Source organism: Babylonia areolata, chromosome 2 (assembly GCF_041734735.1).
Source record: "Babylonia areolata isolate BAREFJ2019XMU chromosome 2, ASM4173473v1, whole genome shotgun sequence".
NCBI classification, from domain to species: domain Eukaryota; kingdom Metazoa; phylum Mollusca; class Gastropoda; order Neogastropoda; family Buccinidae; genus Babylonia; species Babylonia areolata.
In genome coordinates, this window is record NC_134877.1 from 592,614 (window position 1) to 617,612 (window position 24,999).

General features: G+C 46.1%; 1 protein-coding gene across 5 annotated transcripts in view; it reads left to right on the forward strand.

The window, feature by feature from the left end:
* The window catches only part of LOC143296267 (xaa-Pro aminopeptidase 1-like), a 49,197-nt gene that overhangs the window by 15,998 nt on the left and 8,200 nt on the right, over nt 1-24,999 (forward strand). For all 5 annotated transcript variants that reach the window (XM_076608106.1, XM_076608123.1, XM_076608114.1 and 2 more), the window contains 10 exons: nt 1,586-1,681; nt 3,965-4,046; nt 5,721-5,871; nt 8,359-8,403; nt 13,626-13,712; nt 15,973-16,023; nt 18,768-18,826; nt 19,795-19,872; nt 21,269-21,340; nt 23,979-24,109. In XM_076608106.1, the coding sequence (XP_076464221.1) occupies nt 1,586-1,681; nt 3,965-4,046; nt 5,721-5,871; nt 8,359-8,403; nt 13,626-13,712; nt 15,973-16,023; nt 18,768-18,826; nt 19,795-19,872; nt 21,269-21,340; nt 23,979-24,109 (852 nt within the window). The remainder of the gene's footprint in view (nt 1-1,585; nt 1,682-3,964; nt 4,047-5,720; nt 5,872-8,358; nt 8,404-13,625; nt 13,713-15,972; nt 16,024-18,767; nt 18,827-19,794; nt 19,873-21,268; nt 21,341-23,978; nt 24,110-24,999) is intronic.

The window sequence follows — 24,999 nt, forward strand, 5'->3', positions numbered from 1 at the left end:
CCCTCATCATCCTCTCCGAACACTACACAGGTAACTCCTCGTCACCCTCATCATCCTCTCCAAACTCTACACAGGTAACCCCTCACATCATCCTCTCCAATCTCTACACAGGTAACCCCTCATCACCCTCATCATCCTCTCCAAACACTACACAGGTAACCCCTCATCACCCTCATCATCCTCTCCAAACACTACACAGGTAACCCCTCATCACCCTCATCATCCTCTCCAATCTCTACACAGGTAACCCCTCATCACCCTCATCATCCTCTCCAAACTCTACACAGGTAACCCCTCATCACCCTCATCATCCTCTCCAAACACTACACAGGTAACCCCTCATCCACCCTCATTATCCTCTCCAAACACTACACAGGTAACCCCTCATCTCCCTCATATCCTCCGATCTCTATACAGGTAAACCCTCATCTCCCTCATCATCCTCCGTCACTACACAGGTAACCCATCATCACCTTCACCGTCCTATGTTCAGGTCACAGCTGTCAGAAGGGTGGGGTGTGTTCAGGTCACAGCTGTCAGAAGGGTGGGGTGTGTTCAGGTCACAGCTGTCAGAAGGGTGGTGTGTGTGTTCAGGTCACAGCTGTCAGAAGGGTGGGGTGTGTGTGTTCAGGTCACAGCTGTCAGAAGGGTGGGGTGTGTGTGTTCAGGTCACAGCACAGCTGTCAGAAGGGTGGTGTGTCTGTGTTCAGGTCACAGCTGTCAGAAGGGTGGGGTGTGTGTGTTCAGGTCACAGCTGTCAGAAGGGTGGGGTGTGTGTGTTCAGGTCACAGCTGTCAGAAGGGTGGGGGGGGGTGTTCAGGTCACAGCTGTCAGAAGGGTGGGGTGTGTGTGTTCAGGTCACAGCTGTCAGAAGGGTGGGGTGTGTATGTTCAGGTCACAGCTGTCAGAAGGGTGGTGTGTCTGTGTTCAGGTCACAGCTGTCAGAAGGGTGGGGTGTGTGTGTTCAGGTCACAGCTGTCAGAAGGGTGGGGTGTGTGTGTTCAGGTCACAGCTGTCAGAAGGGTGGGGTGTGTTCAGGTCACAGCTGTCAGAAGGGTGGGGTGTCTGTGTTCAGGTCACAGCTGTCAGAAGGGTGGGGTGTGTTCAGGTCACAGCTGGCAGAAGGGTGGGGTGTGTTCAGGTCACAGCTGTCAGAAGGGTGGTGTGTCTGTGTTCAGGTCACAGCTGTCAGAAGGGTGGGGTGTGTGTGTTCAGGTCACAGCTGTCAGAAGGGTGGGGTGTGTGTGTTCAGGTCACAGCTGTCAGAAGGGTGGGGTGTGTGTGTTCAGGTCACAGCTGTCAGAAGGGTGTTGTGTGTATGTTCAGGTTACAGCTGTCAGAAGGGTGGGGTGTGTGTGTTCAGGTCACAGCTGTCAGAAGGGTGGGGTGTGTGTGTTCAGGTTACAGCTGTCAGAAGTGTGTTGTGTGTATGTTCAGGTTACAGCTGTCAGAAGGGTGGGGTGTGTGTGTTCAGGTTACAGCTGTCAGAAGGGTGGGGTGTGTGTGTTCAGGTTACAGCTGTCAGAAGTGTGTTGTGTGTATGTTCAGGTTACAGCTGTCAGAAGGGTGGGGTGTGTGTGTTCAGGTTACAGCTGGCAGAAGAAGGTGGAGCTGGTCCAGGAAAAGCTGAAGGAGAAAAACGCCAAGGCCTTCATCGTCACCGCCCTGGATGAAGTGGCCTGTGAGTCCTGCCTCTTGTCTGGAAACAGAATGAAAGTGGACGTGTTCACACAGCTTGTAGTATCAGGATTGATGCTGATACAGTGCCTGTATTCAGTCAGATAACAATCTCTTGGTGCTTTACAAACATGGAATCATTTGCAGAACGAGCTGCGTATCTGGGTAGAGTTGACTGACAGCTGCCTTTAGATACTTTCATTTCATGTGTCATTTAGTCAGGCTTCTGTCACACACATGTAGTAAGTGATTTTATTAGTGGCAGAGTTTGATGTGTAGGACTTGTGTCTTTGTTGTAGGATTATATGGTTTACACTATGTGGAACTGGTATTCCTTCCTTGGATGGTGTGTAAAGTGTGAGGTTGAATGTGTTCATGAATGGTTTGCATTGACATTATAACAACAACAGTATGGTAAGGGGTTAGAATATATTGGGTGTCCCCAAAAAAGTGAACCGCTTTTTGGCAAGTATTTTCTCAGTGACAGAGAAACTGAATTCATTGAACGTTTTTACACAGTAACCTTAGGGTATCATCAACAAGTCTGCAAAATATCTAAAAGTTTGGATGCAGATTATGCGAGTATTGTCAAATTCAATACAGCATGTCAAAAAATCCATTATCAGAGCTGTGCAATGTCACCTTCATCATGTTCATGCCAGCTGCCAGGTGTTAGCATCTGTCAGTCAGTGTCAGTCTAAAAATAGCCTGTCTGGATGTCAAGTCTATTGATTTTTTTTATTGTCGTCTGTATCCAAAATCAGTTCCATCCAAAGTTTCAGTTTGGAAGGATCAGCCATGCCTTTGAGTGAAAGTGATAAGGTTACCATTGAAAACTGTTTCAAGGAGAAAGGCTGGGGTGGAAGAAGGATCGTAAAGGAATTTCCAGGCAAGGTGTGTGTTGAGGAACTCATTCAATCCCAGGAGTGAGAACCCAGGGACCCACAAATCTCTTAGAGAAGTTGTAAGCGATTTGCAAGTGAGCAAGTCTTCTGTGCAAAGAATGGCGAAAGAATTGGAGCTGAAGGCCTTCAAGAGGATACGGGTATCAAAGAGGGACCAAAATGTTAGAAGGAAAAGAAAAAGTCGCTGCCGTGACTTGAATGACCGCTACTCGGCCGCTGATGTGAAAAGGATCATTTTCACAGACGAGAAAGACTTTACATTAGAGACAGCTAAAAATCACCAAAATATCGCGTTTATGGGAAATGGAAATGAGAAATTCAGCCATCTTGCCTCTATCATGAGACTTCTAGATTGTCAAAAAAGATAATGGTTTCAGGTGGAGTATCCTGGAAAGGAAAAACAAATATTCATTTTATTGACACTGATAGAGCCGAGGTTAATAGTGAAAGTTACATTCAGTTATTGGATGACAATCTTTTCCCAGATTGTAGGCGTCTTTATCCTAGAAACAATGACGTGTTTCAGCCCGATGGGGCTCCTTCACACACAAGTTGGGTAACCCAGGCCCATCTGGAGGAGGCTACACCAGAATTCATCAAGACAGATGAATGGCCTCCACAAAGTCCTGACTGTAACCAAATGGATTATGCCACATGGGACTCTCTGAAGGAGAAAGTTTACTGGGGAGTGAGAAACAAATTGATCGAGCAGGCGTTAAAGGACAGGATAATAATGTCATGGGAGGAGATATTGGTGGAAGAAATACATAAAAGCATTTCTGCTTGGAAGAAACGGCTTCGTTTAGTCGTGGAGGAAGATGGAGGCCACATTGAGCATAAACTGAAATAAGTGAGTTTTTCTCTGATATTGGATTTTTTGACATGCTGTTTTGAATTTGACAGTACTCGCATAATTTGCGTCCAAACTTTAAGATATTTTACAGACTTGTTGATGATACCCTAAGGTTACTGTGTGAAAATTTTCAATGAATTCGGTTTCTCCATCACTGAGAAAATACTTGTCAAAAAGCGGTTCACTTTTTTTGGTACACTCGATATACTAACACCAATGACAATGTGGACATGAGTAACAAATGATTGGATAACACAATGAATGTCATGTATATTGAGAGTGTAGGAATGATTGTTCTTGGGATGGATAACATAGTGACAGAATGGGAATGATTGTTAAAGAGTTGAATACCATGTTGACAGGATGGGAATGATTGTTAAAGAGTTGAATACCATATTGACAGTACTGGAATGATTGTTAAAGAGTTGAATACCATATTGACAGTACTGGAATGATTGCTACAGGGTTGGTTGATGTGGTGAAGGTGTGGAAATGCCTGTAGCTTGCATTTTATGGCTGCCTGTTACAGGGTTGCTCAACCTGAGAGGGGCTGACATCATGTACAACCCAGTGTTCTTTTCTTACGCTGTGATCACTCCAACTAATGTCCAGTAAGTACTGTACAACGCACTGTTCTTTTCTTACAGTCATCACTCCAGTAAGTACTGTACAACCCACTGTTCTTTTCTTACACTGTGATCACTCCAACCAATGTCCAGTCAGTACTGTACAACGCACTGTTCTTTTCTTACACTGTCATCACTCCAACCAATGTCCAGTCAGTACTGTACAACCCACTGTTCTTTTCTTACACTGTCATCACTCCAACCAATGTCCAGTCAGTACTGTACAACGCACTGTTCTTTTCTTACAGTCATCACTCCAGTAAGTACTGTACAACCCACTGTTCTTTTCTTACACTGTGATCACTCCAACCAATGTCCAGTCAGTACTGTACAACGCACTGTTCTTTTCTTACACTGTCATCACTCCAACCAATGTCCAGTCAGTACTGTACAACGCACTGTTCTTTTCTTACACTGTCATCACTCCAGAAAGTACTGTACAACCCACTGTTCTTTTCTTACACTGTGATCACTCCAACCAATGTCCAGTAAGTACTGTACAACGCACTGTTCTTTTCTTACACTGTGATCACTCCAACCAATGTCCAGTAAGTACTGTACAACGCACTGTTCTTTTCTTACGCTGTGATCACTCCAACCAATGTCCAGTAAGTACTGTACAACCCACTGTTCTTTTCTTACACTGTGATCAGTCCAACCAATGTCCAGTAAGTACTGTACAACACACTGTTCTTTTCTTACACTGTGATCACTCCAACCAATGTCCAGTAAGTACTGTACAACGCACTGTTCTTTTCTTACACTGTCATCACTCCAACCAATGTCCAGTCAGTACTGTACAACGCACTGTTCTTTTCTTACACTGTCATCACTCCAACCAATGTCCAGTCAGTACTGTACAACGCACTGTTCTTTTCTTACACTGTCATCACTCCAACCAATGTCCAGTAAGTACTGTACAACGCACTGTTCTTTTCTGACTTTGTGATTACTCCAACTAGTCAGTAAGTACTGTAAGACCCTGTGTTCTTTTCTTACACTGTTCATGTTGACAGTATGTTAATTGCCATGTTAACAGTATATTGACATGTTGATGGTGTGTACGTTGTCATGTTGACAGCCTGTTCATTTAGACTGACATGTTGACAGTCTGTTTATGTTGACAGTCTGTTCATTGCCTTGTTAACAGTCTGTTCATTAATGTGTTGACAGTGTTTATGTTGACAGTCTGTTCATTAACATTTGACAGTCTGTTCATTTCCCTTTTAACAGTCTGTTCATTGACATGCTGACAGTCTGTTCATTGCTGTGTCACAGTCAGTTCATTGACATGTTGACAGTCTGTTCTTTGCAGTGTAACAGTCTATTCATAAACATGTTGACAGTCTATTCATTGCCGTGTCAGTCTGTTCATTGACATGTTGACAGTCTGTTCTTTGCTGTGTCACAGTCTGTTCATTGACATGTTGACAGTCTGTTCATTGCCGTGTCAGTCTGTTCATTGACATGTTGACAGTCTGTTCATTGCCGTGTCAGTCTGTTCATTGACATGTTGACAGTCTGTTCATTGCCATGTCACAGTCTGTTCATGGACATGTTGACAGTCTGTACTTTGCAGTGTCACAGTCTGTTCACTAACATGTTCTAACACGGCAATGTGTTCTGTTGTGTCACAGTCTGTTCATTGCTGTGTCACAGTCTGTTCATTGAGGAGAGCAAGCTGGAGGAGCCAGTGCGACAGCACCTGGAGGTGAATGGGTCAGGGGGCCCCCGGGTCGTCACACACCCCTACAGCCGAATCTGGGACTTCCTGGGATCTCTGGTCAAGTCTGAGACCGGCTTGATCTGGGTATGGATTGGTCTGAATACTGGCATGGTGTGGGTATGGATTGGTCTTAATACTGGCATGGTGTGGGTATGGATTGGTCTGAATACTGGCATGGTGTGGGTATGGATTGGTCTGAATACTGGCATGGTGTGGGTATGGATTGGTCTTAAGACTGGCATGGTGTGGGTATGGATTGGTCTGAATACTGGCATGGTGTGGGTATGGATTGGTCTTAATACGGGCATGGTGTGGGTACAGGTTGATCTTAATACTGGCATGGTGTGGGTATGGATTGGTCTTAATACTGGCATGGTGTGGGTACAGGTTGATCTTAATACTGGCATGGTGTGGGTATGGATTGGTCTTAATACTGGCATGGTATGGGTACAGGTTGATCTTAAGATGGGCAAGGTATGGGTATAGGTTGATCTTAAGACGGGCAAGGTATGGGTATGGATTGATCTTAAGACGGGCAAGGTATGGGTATGGATTGATATTAAGACTGGCATGGTATGGCGTAGCGAAGTGGTTAGCGTCGCGGACTGACAGCTGGGAGGACGCAGGTTCGAATCCCAGTGGAGGTGGGTTTTTCTGCCCATGGTCGGCTCCTACCCAGAGTTGAGTGTGCTGTTGGCTTAAATGGGGAGACTGGGACCACACAGTCGAGTGTCATCCACTTCAAGGATGCGTCTTTGGGTGTGTTGCTCTAATTACCTGACCAACACTGCAAGTGTCTGTATCTCTCAGGCCTGGTTAACGCCGGGATATCATTATGACAGGAAGCGTGGAGTACAGCCTTGTCACGCAGTCCCAAACCAAAAATGGACCTCCATAGCAACATCGTCATCATCCTCGTCATCCACCTCCTCCTTCATCGTCATCAGTATAAACAAAATAGTCTCAAAGTCCGTGGCCTTTCATGCCCTGCCCTCATGGTGACCTCAGTTTCGATACCCCTCCACTTCCGTGCTTGGGATGAGTCCTGTCATTGTCGTCAGTGTCGGCAGATTCATGGGGGGCTGTTGTTTGAGGGACGTGGTGGCGGTCTTCACTCTGGGAGGGACGCTCACTCAGTCTGGCTCCGCGACTAAGCCATTATTGTCGTTAGTAGGGGGCTTAGTAGGTGGTGTCCTGAGTACGTTAAAACAGAACAGGCACCACTGAACACCACCAAAGTGACTCAGCAGCAGTGCAGGGTCTCCTCTGGTGTGTGGCCTCCTGGCGACTTAACATGGATGGTTCCTTGTGGACTGCCGATGCTGGAACTCCAACGGACGAACCCGGGTGTGGCCGTGTATGGGGGAATCTAAATGAGCGGCGTGGGAGTAATGCCACTGAAACGGTGCAGATGAATGGGGCAGCAAAAAATAAAAAAATAAAAAAGACTGGCATGGTATGTCTATGGGTTGATCTTAAGATGGGCAAGGTATGGGTATGGGTTGATCTTAAGACTGGCATAGTATGGGTATGGGTTGATCTTAAGACTGGCATGGTATGGGTATGGGTTGATCTTAAGACTGGCATAGTATGGGTATGGGTTGATCTTAAGACTGGCATGGTATGGGTATGGGTTGATCTTTAGACTGACATGGTATGGGATTGGATTGATGTAAGTGAGTATGGGTTGATATTAAGACTGGCATGGTATGGGTATGGGTTGATCTTAAGACTGGCATGGTATGGGATTGGATTGATGTGAGTGAGTGTGTGGCTCTTGGTGCACATGCAGCATCCTTGGGTGGGAAACCCTCACAACTGCCAACTGCCTGTGTACAGTGGAGTTGTGGGTTTGGGGAGAGGTGTGTTCAGAAGTGTCGTTCCCACAGAGACAACACACCTGTCATGTTACACTGCCTGCCCACACTGGCTGCAGTGGTGTGTGCCTTTAGGAAGTGTTCTCTCTGGAGTCACTGATGTCTTCATCGTTTGCATTGGACTTCTATCATGATGACACTGTGTCTTATCTGTGTATGTGTGTGTGTGTCTTCTCTCTTGTGTGCCTGTGTTTGTATGTGTGTTCTATTGTGTTTATGTCTTATCTCATTTTGTGTGTGTGTGTGTTCTCTCATGTTTGTGTGTGTGTGTGTGTGTGTGTGTGTGTGTACAAGAGGAGGAAGTGTACATTGGATGTATGCAGAAATTTCTTACGGTTTTGCATTATGTGTCTGTTTAACCATTATATTTCTGTGTACCTGAATGTCTGTGACATTAGTTCCTGTCTGTTGCTGGAGTTCATGTGTACCTGAATATCTGACAGCGGTTTATGTGTACCTGAATATCTGAATGAAGTTCATGTGTACCTGAATGTCTGACAAGTTCATGTGTAAGTGAATGTGACAGTTCATTTGTACCTTAATGATAGGAGTTGATGTGTACCTGAATGTCTGAATGTTTTTGTATGGATATGTGCATTGTTTTTTGTGTGGATATGTGCATGGACAGTGGTTGACTGTGCTATTGTCAAAGACCAGAACAAAAAACAAAACAAAACTTATTTCTTGTCAACAGGTCAGCGACAAATCCAGCTTTGCCATTTCTGACATCATTCCAAAGGTGAGCATTCACGTTTCCAGTGGACAGGAAATAGAAAAGAAAGATGCTATTGAAGTCCTGTTTGTAGATTTGGGTATGGGCATCACATCACAGAAGATGTGTGGTGTGGAGGTGTCATGTAAACATCACTGAAGGCATGTGAGACAGAGACCCAGGCTTTGACACATGACAGGAAGACCAGTTACAGAGACCCAGGCGTTGACACATGACAGGAAGACCAGTTACAGAGACCCAGGCGTTGACACATGACAGGAAGACCTGTTACAGAGACCCAGGCTTTGACACATGACAGGAAGACCATTTACAGAGACCCAGGCGTTGACACATGACAGGAAGACCTGTTACAGAGACCCAGGCGTTGACACATGACAGGAAGACCAGTTACAGAGACCCAGGCGTTGACACATGACAGGAAGACCTGTTACAGAGACCCAGGCGTTGACACATGACAGGAAGACCATTTACAGAGACCCAGGCTTTGACACATGACAGGGAGACCAGTTACAGAGACCCAGGCTTTGACACATGAAAGGGAAGCCATTCACAGAGACCCAGGCTTTGACACATGACAGGAAGACCAGTTACAGAGACCCAGGCTTTGACACATGAAAGGGAAGCCATTCACAGAGACCCAGGCTTTGACACATGAAAGGGAAGCCATTCACACAGACCCAGGCTTTGACACATGAAAGGGAAGCCATTCACACAGACCCAGGCTTTGACACATGAAAGGGAAGTCATTCACACAGACCCAGGCTTTGACACATGAAAGGGAAGTCACTCACAGAGACCCAGGCTTTGACACATGGAAGGGAAGTCACTCACAGAGACCCAGGCTTTGACACATGAAAGGGAAGTCACTCACAGAGACCCAGGCTTTGACACATGAAAGGGAAGTCACTCACAGAGACCCAGGCTTTGACACATGAAAGGGAAGTCACTCACAGAGACCCAGGCTTTGACAGACAGACAGAAAACCAGTTACAGAGACCCAGGTTTTGATAGGTGTTGTCCATGTGTGAACAGTGTGTTTGGTTGTGTTCTGTTGTCCCATGTGTGAACAGTGTGTTTGGTTGTGTTCTGTTGTCCCATGTGTGAACAGTGTGTTGTGTTTTGTTGTCCCATGTGTGAACAGTGTGTTTGTGTGTTGTTGTCCCATGTGTGAACAGTGTGTTCTGTTGTCCAGTGTGTGAACGGTGTGTTTTGGTTGTGTCTGTTTGTCCAATGTGTGAACAGTGTGTTTTTGTTGTGTTGTTGTCCAATGTGTGAACAGTGTGTTTTGCTGTCCCATGTGTGAACTTTGTGTTTGGGTTGTGTGTTGTTGTCCAGTGTGTGAACAGTGTGTTAAATTTGTGTTTTGTCATCCCATGTGTGAACAGTGTGTTTTGTCATCCCATGTGTGAACTGTGTGTTTTGTCATCTCATGTGTGAACAGTGTTTTTTTTTTGTTTTTTTTTTTTTTTGTTTTTGTTTTTTCCCCTCAAGGCCTGACTAAGCGCGTTGGGTTACGCTGCTGGTCAGGCATCTGCTTGGCAGATGTGGTGTAGCGTATATGGATTTGTCCGAACGCAGTGACGCCTCCTTGAGCTACTGAAACTGAAACTGAAACTGTCATCCCATGTGTGAACTGTGTGTTTTGTCATCCCATGTGTGAACTGTGTTTTGTCATCCCATGTGTGAACAGTGTGTTTTGTCATCCCATGTGTGAACTGTGTTTTGTCATCCCATGTGTGAACAGTGTGTTTTGTCATCCCATGTGTGAACAGTGTGTTTTGTCATCCCATGTGTGAACTGTGTGTTTTGTCATCTCATGTGTGAACTGTGTTTTGTCATCCCATGTGTGAACAGTGTGTTTTGTTGTTGTCCCATGTGTGAACAGTGTGTTTTGTTGTTGTCCCATGTGTGAACAATGTGTTTTGTTGTTGTCCCATGTGTGAACAATGTGTTTTGTTGTTGTCCCATGTGTGAACAATGTGTTTGGGTTGTGTGTTGTTGTCCCATGTGTGAACAGTGTGTTTTGTCATCCCATGTGTGAACAGTGTATTTTGTCATCCCATGTGTGAACAGTGTGTTTTTTTGTTCCATGTGTGAACAGTGTGTTTTGTTGTTGTCCAGTGTGTGAACAGTGTGTTATTGTCCCACGTGTGAACAGTGTGGTGTTGTCCCATGTGTGAACTGTGTGTTTTGGTTGTGTGTTGTTGTCCCATGTGTGAACAGTGTGTTTGGTTGTGTTTTGGTGTCCCATGTGTGAACAGTGTGTTCTGTTGTCCAGTGTGTGAACGGTGTGTTTTGGTTGTGTGTTTTTGTTCCATGTGTGAACAGTGTGTTTTGTTGTTGTCCAGTGTGTGAACAGTGTGTTTTGTTGTTGTCCAGTGTGTGAACAGTGTGTTTGGGTTGTGTGTTGTTGTCCCATGTGTGAACAGTGTGTTCTGTTGTCCAGTGTGTGAACGGTGTGTTTTGGTTGTGTGTTTCTGTTCCATGTGTGAACAGTGTGTTTTGTCATCCCATGTGTGAACTGTGTGTTTTGGTTGTGTGTTGTTGTCCCATGTGTGAACAGTGTGTTTGGTTGTGTTTTGGTGTCCCATGTGTGAACAGTGTGTTCTGTTGTCCAGTGTGTGAACGGTGTGTTTTGGTTGTGTGTTTTTGTTCCATGTGTGAACAGTGTGTTTTGTTGTTGTCCAGTGTGTGAACAGTGTGTTTGGGTTGTGTGTTGTTGTTCACATCTGACTTGGCCTGCTTTGGTGGGCATGGCTTTCAGCACTAAAGAAAGATCTCTATGATGGTGGTGGTGTTTTGTTGAATTCAGCACTAACTAAGGAAAGGACTGTGTTGTTGTTTTGTTGAATTCAACACTAAGAAAAGAACTGTGTGATGGTGGTGTTGTTTTGTTGAATTCAGCACTAACTAAGGAAAGAACTGTGTGATGGTGGTGGTGTTTTGTTGAATTCAGCACTAACTGAGGAAAGAACTGTGTGATGGTGGTGGTGTTTTGTTGAATTCAGCACTAACTAAGGAAAGAACTGTGTGGTGGTGGTGGTGTTTTGTTGAATTCAGCACTAACTAAGGAAAGGACTGTGTGGTGGTGGTGTTGTTTTGTTGAATTCAGCACTAACTAAGGAACGGACTGTGTGATGGTGGTGGTGTTTTGTTGAATTCAGCACTAACTAAGGAAAGAACTGTGTGGTGGTGGTGGTGTTTTGTTGAATTCAGCACTAACTAAGGAAAGAACTGTGTGATGGTGGTGGTGTTTTGTTGAATTCAGCACTAACTAAGGAAAGGACTGTGTGATGGTGGTGGTGTTTTGTTGAATTCAGCACTAAGGAAAGAACAGTGTGATGGTGGTGGTGTTTTGTTGAATTCAGCACTAACTGAGGAAAGGACTGTGTGATGATGGTGGTGTTTTGTTGAATTCAGCACTAACTAAGGAAAGAACTGTGTGATGGTGGTGGTGTTTTGTTGAATTCAGCACTAAGGAAAGAACTGTGTGATGGTGGTGGTGTTTTGTTGAATTCAGCACTAACTAAGGAAAGAACTGTGTGATGGTGGCGGTGTTTTGTTGAATTCAGCACTAACTAAGGAAAGAACTGTGTGATGGTGGTGGTGTTTTGTTGAATTCAGCACGAACTGAGGAAAGGACTGTGTGATGATGGTGGTGTTTTGTTGAATTCAGCACTAAGGAAAGAACTGTGTGATGGTGGTGGTGTTTTGTTGAATTCAGCACTAAGGAAAGAACTGTGTGATGGTGGTGGTGTTTTGTTGAATTCAGCACTAAGGAAAGAACTGTGTGATGGTGGTGGTGTTTTGTTGAATTCAGCACTAACTAAGGAAAGAACTGTGTGATGATGGTGTTGTTTTGTTGAATTCAGCACTAACTAAGGAAAGAACTGTGTGATGGTGGTGGTGTTTTGTTGAATTCAGCACTAACTAAGGAATGAACTGTGTGATGGTGGTGGTGTTTTGTTGAATTCAGCACTAACTAAGGAATGAACTGTGTGATGGTGGTGGTGTTTTGTTGAATTCAGCACTAACTAAGGAAAGAACTGTGTGATGGTGGTGGTGTTTTGTTGAATTCAGCACTAACTAAGGAAAGAACTGTGTGATGGTGGTGGTGTTTTGTTGAATTCAGCACTAACTGAGGAAAGGACTGTGTGATGATGGTGGTGTTTTGTTGAATTCAGCACTAACTAAGGAAAGAACTGTGTGATGGTGGTGGTGTTTTGTTGAATTCAGCACTAAGGAAAGAACTGTGTGATGGTGGTGGTGTTTTGTTGAATTCAGCACTAAGGAAAGGACTGTGTGATGATGGTGGTGGTGTTTTGTTGAATTCAGCACTAACTAAGGAAAGAACTGTGTGATGGTGGTGGTGTTTTGTTGAATTCAGCACTAAGGAAAGAACTGTGTGATGGTGGTGGTGTTTTGTTGAATTCAGCACTAAGGAAAGAACTGTGTGATGGTGGTGGTGTTTTGTTGAATTCAGCACTAAGGAAAGGACTGTGTGATGATGGTGGTGGTGTTTTGTTAAATTCAGCACTAACTGAGGAATGAACTGTGTGATGGTGGTGGTGTTTTGTTGAATTCAGCACTAACTAAGGAAAGAACTGTGTGATGGTGGTGGTGTTTTGTTGAATTCAGCACTAAGGAAAGAACTGTGTGATGGTGGTGGTGTTTTGTTGAATTCAGCACTAAGGAAAGAACTGTGTGATGGTGGTGGTGTTTTGTTGAATTCAGCACTAACTAAGGAATGAACTGTGTGATGGTGGTGGTGTTTTGTTGAATTCAGCACTAACTAAGGAAAGAACTGTGTGATGGTGGTGGTGTTTTGTTGAATTCAGCACTAACTAAGGAAAGAACTGTGTGATGGTGGTGGTGTTTTGTTGAATTCAGCACTAACTAAGGAAAGAACTGTGTGATGGTGGTGGTGTTTTGTTGAATTCAGCACTAAGGAAAGAACTGTGTGATGGTGGTGGTGTTTTGTTGAATTCAGCACTAAGAAAAGAACTGTGTGATGGTGGTGGTGTTTTGTTGAATTCAGCACTAACTGAGGAATGAACTGTGTGATGGTGGCGGTGTTTTGTTGAATTCAGCACTAACTAAGGAAAGAACTGTGTGATGGTGGTGGTGTTTTGTTGAATTCAGCACTAAGGAAAGAACTGTGTGATGGTGGTGGTGTTTTGTTGAATTCAGCACTAACTAAGGAATGAACTGTGATGTTTCTGATTCAGGACCGTCGTCTGCTGGAACCATCCCCTGTGGCCAAAATGAAGTGTGTCAAGAATGCTGCAGAGATTGAAGGCATGAGGCTGGCTCAGGTGGGTCTCTCTCCTCTTGTGTCCCGCTCTCTCTCTCTCTCTCTCTCTTGTGTGAAAAAGTACATACATTAGCTATTAAACGTTTTTTAAATGTTCCATTACATGCTTCAAATACTGTATTATATGGAGAAAGTGGTAGATACCCATTATACATTAAATCATGTGTGAAATGTATAAAATATTGGTTAAAATTAATAAGGCTACCCACATCGAGATTATGTAAGCAGGCGTATGAAATGTTAGTAAATGAACATGAGAGAGGGAAGGAAAACTGGGTATATTTTGTAAAGAAGACATTAACTGTAAATGGATTTGGGATTGTGTGGATGTGTCAGGGAGTTGGATGTGTAGAAGGATTTGTTTCAGAATTCAAAGATAGGCTAATTGCTTCATATAAACAGAATTGGCACTGTAAAATGGAAAGCACTGAGAAATATAGATGGTTTTATAGTTTTAAAAGTATATTTCAAACAGAAAAATATATCACAGTCGTGACAAACAAGTGGCACCGAACAAGTCTCGCCAGATTTAGAACGAGAACGATTGGTTTGAATGCTTATGAAAAGTGGTTTCAGACTGAGCCCTCGTTACTCTCCCCTTGTCCGATGTGCGGTCATTCAAGGGAGGATGAGTTACATTTTTTGTTTAGTTGTAAAGCTTATGACGATATTCGAGAAAAATGTGTTGTATTTAAAACAAATTCAGCAAAGTATGAAGATATTTTTGGAGTGCTTAATTTAAATCAGGAAACTTCACTACAGTCACTTGCAAAATATATTGCAGAAGCGAATAACATGCGACGAAAAAAAACTCAACAATAATAAAATAGTATCAGGTGTTGCTCATTGTGAAAAGTGAAATCTGTGTTGTCACTCTCATATGGAAAATATTTATGTTATACATTTATATATGTTTTTGTTTTTATTTCTCACTACATGCCATTACTTTGAATGGATGGTCGAACTGCACTTTGTTGCACAGATTGATTGATTTCGTTTTGGTTTTGGTTTTCATCAATATTATTACTATTGATGCATGTTGTTATTTGTATTATGAACCCCCATGTCATTAGGGCTGTAAAGCTATTGACATTAAAGTGTTCAGTGTTCAGTGTTCTCTTGTGTGTGTCTCTCTCTCTCTCTCTTCTTGTGTGTGTGTGTCTCTCTCTCTCTCTCTCCTCTTGTGTCCCTCTCTCTCTCTCTCTCTTCTTGTCTGTCTCTCTCTCTCTCTTCTTGTCTGTCTCTCTCTCTCTCTCTCTCTCTCTCTCTCTCTCTCTCTCTCTCTCGTGTCTCTCTCTCTCTCGTGTCCCTCTCTCTCTCCTCTTGTGCCCCTCTCTCGTCATATTGATGCAGGGTGTGTGTGCACATTGTGTGTCAGTGTTGATGTACACATTGTGTCATATTGATACATGGTGTGTGTGTGCACATTGTGTGTCAGTGTTGATGTACACATTGTGTCATAATGATACATGGTGTGTGTGCACATTGTGTGTCAGTGTTGATGTACACATTGTGTCATAATGATACATGGTGTGTGTGTGCACATTGTGTGTCAGTGTTGATGTACACATTGTGTCATATTGATACATGGTGTGTGTGTGCACATTGTGTGTCAGTGTTGATGTACACATTGTGTCATAATGATACATGGTGTGTGTGTGCACATTGTGTGTCAGTGTTGATGTACACATTGTGTCATATTGATGCAGGGTGTGTGTGCACACATTGTGTGTCAGTGTTGATGTACACATTGTGTCATAATGATACATGGTGTGTGTGCACACATTTTGTGTCAGTGTTGATGTAAACATTGTGTCATAATGATACATGGTGTGTGTGTACAGATTGTGTGTCAGTGTTGATGTACACATTGTGTCATAATGACTTGTGTGTGTGTGTGTGTGCACATTGTGTGTCAGTGTTGATGTACACATTGTGTCATATTGATACAGGGTGTGTGTGTGCACATTGTGTGTCAGTGTTGATGTACACATTGTGTCATAATGACTTGTGTGTGTGTGCACATTGTGTGTCAGTGTTGATGTACACATTGTGTCATAATGAGGCATGGTGTGTGTGTGCACATTGTGTGTCAGTGTTGATGTACACATTGTGTCATAATGATACATGGTGTGTGTGTGCACATTGTGTGTCAGTGTTGATGTACACATTGTGTCATAATGACATGTGTGTGTGTGTGCACATTGTGTGTCAGTGTTGATGTACACATGGTGTCATAATGAGGCATGGTGTGTGTACAGGTGCAGGACGCTGTGGCGCTGTGTGAATTCATGGTGTGGCTTGAGAAGGAGGTGAGTGGACTGTGCTTTAACACATGGTGTCTGTCTTTGGGGACTGTGTCTGTAGGGGTTTGTCAGTCTGTAGGGGCTGTGTCTGTAGGAGCTGTGTCTGTCTGTAGGGGCTGTGTCTGTAGGAGCTGTGTCTGTCTGTAGGGGCTGTGTCTGTAGGAGCTGTGTCTGTCTGTAGGGGCTGCGTCTGTAGGAGCTGTGTCTGTCTGTAGGGGTGGGGGCTGCGTCTGTAGGAGCTGTGTCTGTCTGTAGGGGCTGTGTCTGTAGGAGCTGTGTCTGTCTGTAGGGGCTGTGTCTGTAGGAGCTGTGTCTGTCTGTAGGGGCTGTGTCTGACTATAAGTGCTGTGTCAGTCTGTGGGAACTGCCTGTTTGTAGGGGCTGTGTCTGTCTGTAGGGGCTGCGTCTGTAGGAGCTGTGTCTGTCTGTAGGGGCTGTGTCAGTCTGTAGGGGCTGTGTCAAGTCTTTAGGGGCTGTGTCTGTCTGTAGGGGCTGTGTCTGTCTGTAGGGGCTGTGTCTGTCTGTAGGGGCTGTGTCTGTCTGTAGGGGCTGTGTCTGTCTGTAGGGGCTGTGTCTGTCTGTAGGGGCTGTGTCAGTCTTTAGGGGCTGTGTCTGTCTGTAGGGGCTGTGTCTGTCTGTAGGGGCTGTGTCAGTCTGTAGGGGCTGTGTCTGTCTGTAGGGGCTGTGTCTTCTGTAGGGGCTGTGTCAGTCTGTAGGGGCTGTGTCTTCTGTAGGGGCTGCGTCTGTCTGTAGGGGCTGCGTCTTCTGTAGGGGCTGTGCCTGTCTGTAGGGGCTGCGTCTGTCTGTAGGGGCTGCGTCTGTCTGTAGGGGCTGCGTCTTCTGTAGGGGCTGTGTCTGTAGGGGCTGTGTCTTCTGTAGGGGCTGTGTCTGTCTGTAGGGGCTGCGTCTGTCTGTAGGGGCTGTGTCTGTCTGTAGGGGCTGTGTCTGTCTGTAGGGGCTGTGTCTGTCTGTAGGGGCTGTGTCTGTCTGTAGGGGCTGCGTCTGTCTGTAGGGGCTGTGTCTGTCTGTAGGGGCTGTGTCTTCTGTAGGGGCTGTGTCTGTAGGGGCTGCGTCTGTCTGTAGGGGCTGCGTCTGTCTGTAGGGGCTGCGTCTGTCTGTAGGGGCTGCGTCTGTCTGTAGGGGCTGTGTCTGTAGGGGCTGTGTCTGTCTGTAGGGGCTGCGTCTTCTGTAGGGGCTGTGTCTGTCTGTAGGGGCTGTGTCTTCTGTAGGGGTTGTGTATGTAGGAGCTGTGTCATTCTGTAGGGGTTTTGTGTTTAGGGGCTGTGTCTTCTGTAGGGGTTGTGTCTTCTGTAGGGGTTGTGTCTGTCTGTAGGGGTTGTGTCTGTCTGTAGGGGTTGTGTCTGTCTGTAGGTACTGTGTCTGTAGGGGTTGTGTCTGTCTGTAGGGGCTGTGTCTGTAGGTACTGTGTCTGTAGGGGTTGTGTCTGTCTGTAGGGGCTGTGTCTGTAGGGGCTGTGTCTGTCTGTAGGGGCTGTGTCTGTCTGTAGGGGCTGTGTCTGTAGGGGCTGTGTCTGTAGGGGCTGTGTCTGTCTGTAGGGGCTGTGTCTGTAGGGGCTGTGTCTGTCTGTAGGGGCTGTGTCTGTCTGTAGGGGCTGTGTCTGTAGGGGCTGTGTCTGTAGGGGCTGTGTCTGTCTGTAGGGGCTGTGTCTGTCTGTAGGTACTGTGTCTGTAGGGGTTGTGTCTGTCTGTAGGTACTGTGTCTGTAGGGGCTGTGTCTGTCTGTAGGGGCTGTGTCTGTCTGTAGGGGCTGTGTCTGTCTGTAGGGGCTGTGTCTGTCTGTAGGTACTGTGTCTGTAGGGGCTGTGTCTGTCTGTAGGGGCTGTGTCTGTAGGGGCTGTGTCTGTCTGTAGGGGCTGTGTCTGTCTGTAGGGGCTGTGTCTGTAGGGGCTGTGTCTGTAGGGGCTGTGTCTGTCTGTAGGGGCTGTGTCTGTAGGGGCTGTGTCTGTAGGGGCTGTGTCTGTCTGTAGGGGCTGTGTCTGTAGGGGCTGTGTCTGTAGGGGCTGTGTCTGTAGGGGCTGTGTCTGTAGGTACTGTGTCTGTAGGGGCTGTGTCTGTAGGGGCTGTGTCTGTCTGTAGGTACTGTGTCTGTAGGGGCTGTGTCTGTAGGGGCTGTGTCTGTAGGTACTCTGTCTGTAGGGGCTGTGTCTGTAGGGGCTGTGTCTTCTGTAGGGGTTGTGTCTGTCTGTAGGTACTGTGTCTGTAGGGGCTGTGTCTGTAGGGGCTGTGTCTGTAGGGGCTGTGTCTGTAGGGGCTGTGTCTGTAGGGGCTGTGTCTGTAGGGGCTGTGTCTGTCTGTAGGTACTGTGTAGGGGCTGTGTCTTCTGTGGGGGTTGTGTCTGTCTGTAGGGGCTGTGTCTTCTGTAGGGGCTGTGTCTGTAGGGGCTGTGTCTGTCAGTACAGACTCTGTAGCAGCTGTGTGTGTAGGGGCTGTGTCTGTCTGTAAGGACTGTCTGTCTGCAGGGGGCTGTGTCTGTCTGTATTGTTGACTTGTGCAGGGCCCTAAGTGATCAGTGATGGTGTGTTGACTTGTGTGTTGACTTGTGCAGGGCCCTAAGTGATCAGTGATGGTGTGTTGACTTGTGTGTTGACTTGTGCAGGGCCCTAAGTGATCTGTGATGGTGTGTTGACTTGTGTGTTGACTTGTGCAGGGCCCTAAGTGATCAGTGATGGTGTGTTGACCTGTGCAGGGCCCTAAGTGATCAGTGATGGTGTGTTATGTTTATTTGTACAGGTCCCCAAGGGATCTGTGACGGAAATATCGGCAGCAGACAAAGTCGAAGAATTTAGAAGGTAAGAATGATTGGTTTGTGTCTCCAGCTTATGTGGGCATGTTCACGCACACACACACACATGCATGCCTTACGCTCACTATGCACACATGCGCGCGCACACAAACACACACACACACACACACACACACACACACACACACACACACACACACACACACACACACACACACACACACACACACTGACACCTACAGTCTCACAAACACAATTGTATTCACATGCTCACAAGCATGCATACTATTTTACAGAAACTGAGATCAAAAGAACACATGCACGTGCAAGAAACAAGAATGTTTGTTTGAGCCTGTTGGGGGACATGGGGATACACATTAGCAACATGTACTGACCCCTGTTAGAACATGGAGGTACACATTAGCAACATGTACTGACCCCTGTTAGAACATGGAGGTACACATTAGCAACATGTACTGACCCCTGTTAGAACATGGAGGTACACATTAGCAACATGTACTGACCCCTGTTAGAACATGGAGGTACACATTAGCAACATGTACTGACTCCTGTTAGAACATGGAGGATACACATCAGCAGTGTATGTACTGACCCCTGTTAGAACATGGAGGATACACATCAGCAATGTATGTACTGACCCCTGTTAGGAATGAAGTATACACATCAGCAATGTATGTACTGACCCCTGTTAGAACATGGAGGATACACATTAGCAACAGACACACAATGCTGTTTGAAAGAACGGGTTTTCAGTCTCCAGCAAGGCATACATGATTGATGTATTTAACACTTGATTAGAGTGGAAGGAAGGTTTCTCCCTCTTCTCCCTGACCATCTGTGTGGGGAGGCACTGGGCGCCGCACAGAACTGTTCACCACAATCCTCCAAGTGTTAGGGCTGTGTGTCAGTGCCTGGGTCTCTGTAAATGGTTTTCCTGCAAGTGGAAGGAAGTTGTGTGTGCTGAAAATCAGGTGTGTGTTTGCTTTGTTGCAGACAACAGAAGGACTTTGTTTCGCTGAGTTTTGATACCATTTCCAGCATTGGACCTAATGGAGCAATCATCCATTACAAGTAAGGGCTTCTGTCTGTTCTGTGTGTGGGGGGTTGGTGTGTGTGTGTGTGTGTGTGTGCATGTTTTTCCTTTTTAGAGTGAAAGCAGGTGGATTTCGAGTGTTGGTTCTGTGTTGGTGAGAGCGTGGTCCTTGAATATTGAACAGAGCGTGGTCCTTGAATATTGAACAGAGTGTGGTCCTTGAATATTGAACAGAGCGTGGTCCTTGAATATTGAACAGAGCGTGGTCCTTGAATATTGGTGTGGTCCTTGAATATTGAACAGAGCATGGTCCTTGAATATTGAACAGAGCGTGGAGCGTGGTCCTTGAATATTGAACAGAGCGTGGTCCTTGAATATTGAACAGAGTGTGGTCCTTGAATATTGAACAGAGTGTGGTCCTTGAATATTGAACAGAGCGTGGTCCTTGAATATTGGTGTGGTCCTTGAATATTGAACAGAGCATGGTCCTTGAATATTGAACAGAGCGTGGTCCTTGAATATTGAACAGAGCGTGGAGCGTGGTCCTTGAATATTGAACAGAGCGTGGTCCTTGAACACCTTGTGCTGAACCAGCCATGGTGGTCCACTGGGAACGTGCATGCACTCACACATACACTCACTCATGCTCAAACCACACTCATACACTCACACTGCTCTCTCACTCACACACACACACATGTATACTTACACCCGCACTATCAATTTCACACACACACACACAAACTAAACTCATACACACACATGCAGAGACACTCATACTCACTCTCTCACTGATGCATTCACACGCACTCTCTCTCTCTCTCTCTCTCTCTCTCTCTCTCTCTTTCTCTCCCTCTCTCCCTCCAACATTGAACGTTTCAGGTCACTCTTCATGCATTTATTTAATTTTGTGTTTTTGTGTCTTGGGTTTGATCTTTTCAACTGAAAAACCTGCACCCCCTTGACATGACAACTTTGCAGTTAATATCAATGAAATGTCAAAGGGTGAAAAACCTGCACCCCCTTGACATGACAACTTTGCAGTTAATATCAATGAAATGTCAAAGGGTGAAAAACCTGCACCCCCTTGACATGACAACTTTGCAGTTAATATCAATGAAATGTCAAAGGGTGAAAAACCTGCACCCCCTTGACATGACAACTTTGCTGTTAATATCAATGAAATGTCAAAGGGTTAAGTGTCTCTCTCTTCAAAATGCCTTCAGGTTTTGTTTGGGGGGGGGGGGGGGGTTGTGGAACCCCTTCCCCCATACCCTCCCTGAATACACAATTTTCTGCTGGATGACATTTTCAGGTTTTCCTTTTTCTCCAGTGTTTATTGACCAAAAATTGGAACTGAAATATTTGAAAACCTACGAACTAAGATCAGTTGCTGTGTAAACATGTTTTGTGTTGTGGTGTTTTTCTCCCCAGACCCAAGCCAGAGACTGACCGACAGGTGACCACAGACCAGATATACCTGGTGGATTCAGGGGCACAGTACAGGTGAGGTGAACTGCTTAACACAGATTTTACTGCGTCCCATTATTGTTGTTTCCACCCATCCCCTTTGCTTTAATTTATGTGTTTGTCTGTGACTGCTTACTGCTGTTGAAATTTAAACTTTTTTGATAATGCATCTAAATTTTTGTGGTGTTAGTTTGAAGGTTCACTTTTTGGTGGACCCTGAAATCATGACTAGTGTGCTGAATGGGAACAGGCATTGGTCAGGCCCCTACTCCACTCCCCACCCTGCTCCTCACTTCTCTCCCTTTTCTGTCGGACTGCTGTCGTCTGACACCCACTTCTCTCCCCTTTCTGTCAACAGACTGCTGTCGTCTGACACCCACTTCTCTCCCCTTTCTGTCAGACTGCTGTCGTCTGACACCCACTTCTCTCCCCTTTCTGTCGGACTGCTGTCGTCTGACACCCACTTCTCTCCCCTTTCTGTCAGACTGCTGTCGTCTGACACCCACTTCTCTCCCCTTTCTGTCAACAGACTGCTGTCGTCTGACACCCACTTCTCTCCCCTTTCTGTCAGACTGCTGTCGTCAGACACCCACTTCTCTCCCCTTTCTGTCAGACTGCTGTCGTCAGACACCCACTTCTCTCCCCTTTCTGTCAGACTGCTGTCGTCTGACACCCACTTCTCTCCCCTTTCTGTCAGACTGCTGTCGTCTGACACCCACTTCTCTCCCCTTTCTGTCAGACTGCTGTCGTCTGACACCCACTTCTCTCCCCTTTCTGTCAGCAGACTGTCATCTGACACCCACTTCTCTCCCCTTTCTGTCAGACTGCTGTCGTCAGACACCCACTTCTCTCCCCTTTCTGTCAGACTGCTGTCGTCTGACACCCACTTCTCTCCCCTTTCTGTCAACAGACTGCTGTCGTCTGACACCCACTTCTCTCCCCTTTCTGTCAACAGACTGCTGTCGTCTGACACCCACTTCTCTCCCCTTTCTGTCAACAGACTGCTGTCGTCTGACACCCACTTCTCTCCCCTTTCTGTCAGACTGCTGTCGTCTGACACCCACTTCTCTCCCCTTTCTGTCAGACTGCTGTCGTCTGACACCCACTTCTCTCCCCTTTCTGTCAGACTGCTGTCGTCTGACACCCACTTCTCTCCCCTTTCTGTCAGACTGCTGTCGTCTGACACCCACTTCTCTCCCCTTTCTGTCAGACTACTGTCGTCTGACACCCACTTCTCTCCCCTTTCTGTCAACAGACTGCTGTCGTCTGACACCCACTTCTCTCCCCTTTCTGTCAGACTGCTGTCGTCTGACACCCACTTCTCTCCCCTTTCTGTCAGACTGCTGTCGTCTGACACCCACTTCTCTCCCCTTTCTGTCAGACTGCTGTCGTCTGACACCCACTTCTCTCCCCTTTCTGTCAGACTGCTGTCGTCTGACACCCACTTCTCTCCCCTTTCTGTCAACAGACTGCTGTCGTCTGACACCCACTTCTCTCCCCTTTCTGTCAGACTGCTGTCGTCTGACACCCACTTCTCTCCCCTTTCTGTCAGACTGCTGTCGTCTGACACCCACTTCTCTCCCCTTTCTGTCAGACTGCTGTCGTCTGACACCCACTTCTCTCCCCTTTCTGTCAACAGACTGCTGTCGTCTGACACCCACTTCTCTCCCCTTTCTGTCAGACTGCTGTCGTCTGACACCCACTTCTCTCCCCTTTCTGTCAGACTGCTGTCGTCTGACACCCACTTCTCTCCCCTTTCTGTCAGACTGCTGTCGTCTGACACCCACTTCTCTCCCCTTTCTGTCACAGACTGCTGTCGTCTGACACCCACTTCTCTCCCCTTTCTGTCAGACTGCTGTCGTCTGACACCCACTTCTCTCCCCTTTCTGTCAGACTGCTGTCGTCTGACACCCACTTCTCTCCCCTTTCTGTCACAGACTGCTGTCGTCTGACACCCACTTCTCTCCCCTTTCTGTCAGACTGCTGTCGTCTGACACCCACTTCTCTCCCCTTTCTGTCAGACTGCTGTCGTCTGACACCCACTTCTCTCCCCTTTCTGTCCAGACTGCTGTCGTCTGACACCCACTTCTCTCCCCTTTCTGTCAGCAGACTGCTGTCGTCTGACACCCACTTCTCTCCCCTTTCTGTCAGACTGCTGTCTGTATGGTTCTGTCCCCTTGTTTTGACAACATGATACTGCATTCTTTTTTTTTGTCTTTATCTCATCCTTTAAGGTAATGCATTCTTTTTTTTTGTCTTTATCTCATCCTTTAAGGTAATGCATTCTTCTTTTTTTTTTTGTCTTTATCTCATCCTTTAAGGTAATGTATTCTTTTCTTTTGTCTTTGTGTAAACCTTTGTGACCATGTAATGCATTTTTTCCATTTTCTTTGCTTAAACCTTTGTGACCATATATGCCTTAGAGACTGCATGCTGATGCACTGAAATGTGTCTGAAAATTAAATGGAAAAGAATAGAATAAATCTTTTTTGTCATGAAACCTGAATGTTTATAAGACAGGAGGTTCAGATATTCAGATAAGTAAATAGTTACCGGTATGTGTTTGAACAACATTGAAACACAGGTTTTCCCCAGCCTCTGTGGTTGTACATTGTTTGCTTGTGTTTGTGGATGTGTGTGTGTGTGTGTGCACTCATGCATGTGATTGACCCAGGTGTGGCACGACGGACACGACGCGCACCCTGCACCTGGGGACCCCGTCCAGGTACGAACAGGAGTGCTTCACCAGGGTGCTGAAGGGACACATCAACCTGTGCACCGCCGTCTTCCCCAGCACCGTCAAAGGTAGGGGCTGACAGCAAGGTGCTGCAATGCTGTGTGTTGTCTGTGACACTGCGTCAGTCAGCAAGGTGCTGCAATGCTGTGTGTTGTCTGTGACACTGTGCGTCAGTCAGCAAGGTGCCAGCTTTGTGTTGTCTGTGACACTGTGTGTCAGTCAGCAAGGTGCCAGCTTTGTGTTGTCTGTGACACTGTGCGTCAGTCAGCAAGGTGCTGCAATGCTGTGTGTTGTCTGTGACACTGTGTGTCAGTCAGCAAGGTGCCAGCTTTGTGTTGTCTGTGACACTGTGCGTCAGTCAGCAAGGTGCTGCAATGCTGTGTGTTGTCTGTGACACTGTGCGTCAGTCAGCAAGGTGCCAGCTTTGTGTTGTCTGTGACACTGTGTGTCAGTCAGCAAGGTGCCAGCTTTGTGTTGTCTGTGACACTGTGTGTCAGTCAGCAAGGTGCCAGCTTTGTGTTGTCTGTGACACTGTGTGTCAGCCAGCAAGGTGCCAGCTTTGTGTTGTCTGTGACACTGTGTGTCAGTCAGCAAGGTGCCAGCTTTGTGTTGTCTGTGACACTGTGCGTCAGTCAGCAAGGTGCCAGCTTTGTGTTGTCTGTGACACTGTGCGTCAGTCAGCAAGGTGCCAGCTTTGTGTTGTCTGTGACACTGTGCGTCAGTCAGCAAGGTGCCAGCTTTGTGTTGTCTGTGACACTGTGTGTCAGTCAGCAAGGTGCCAGCTTTGTGTTGTCTGTGACACTGTGCGTCAGTCAGCAAGGTGCCAGCTTTGTGTTGTCTGTGACACTGTGCGTCAGTCAGCAAGGTGCCAGCTTTGTGTTCTCTCTGAAAGAGGAATTGGTGACACGTCTACTGACAAAAGCCACATAAAATTAGATTAAAAAAAATATATAGTAAT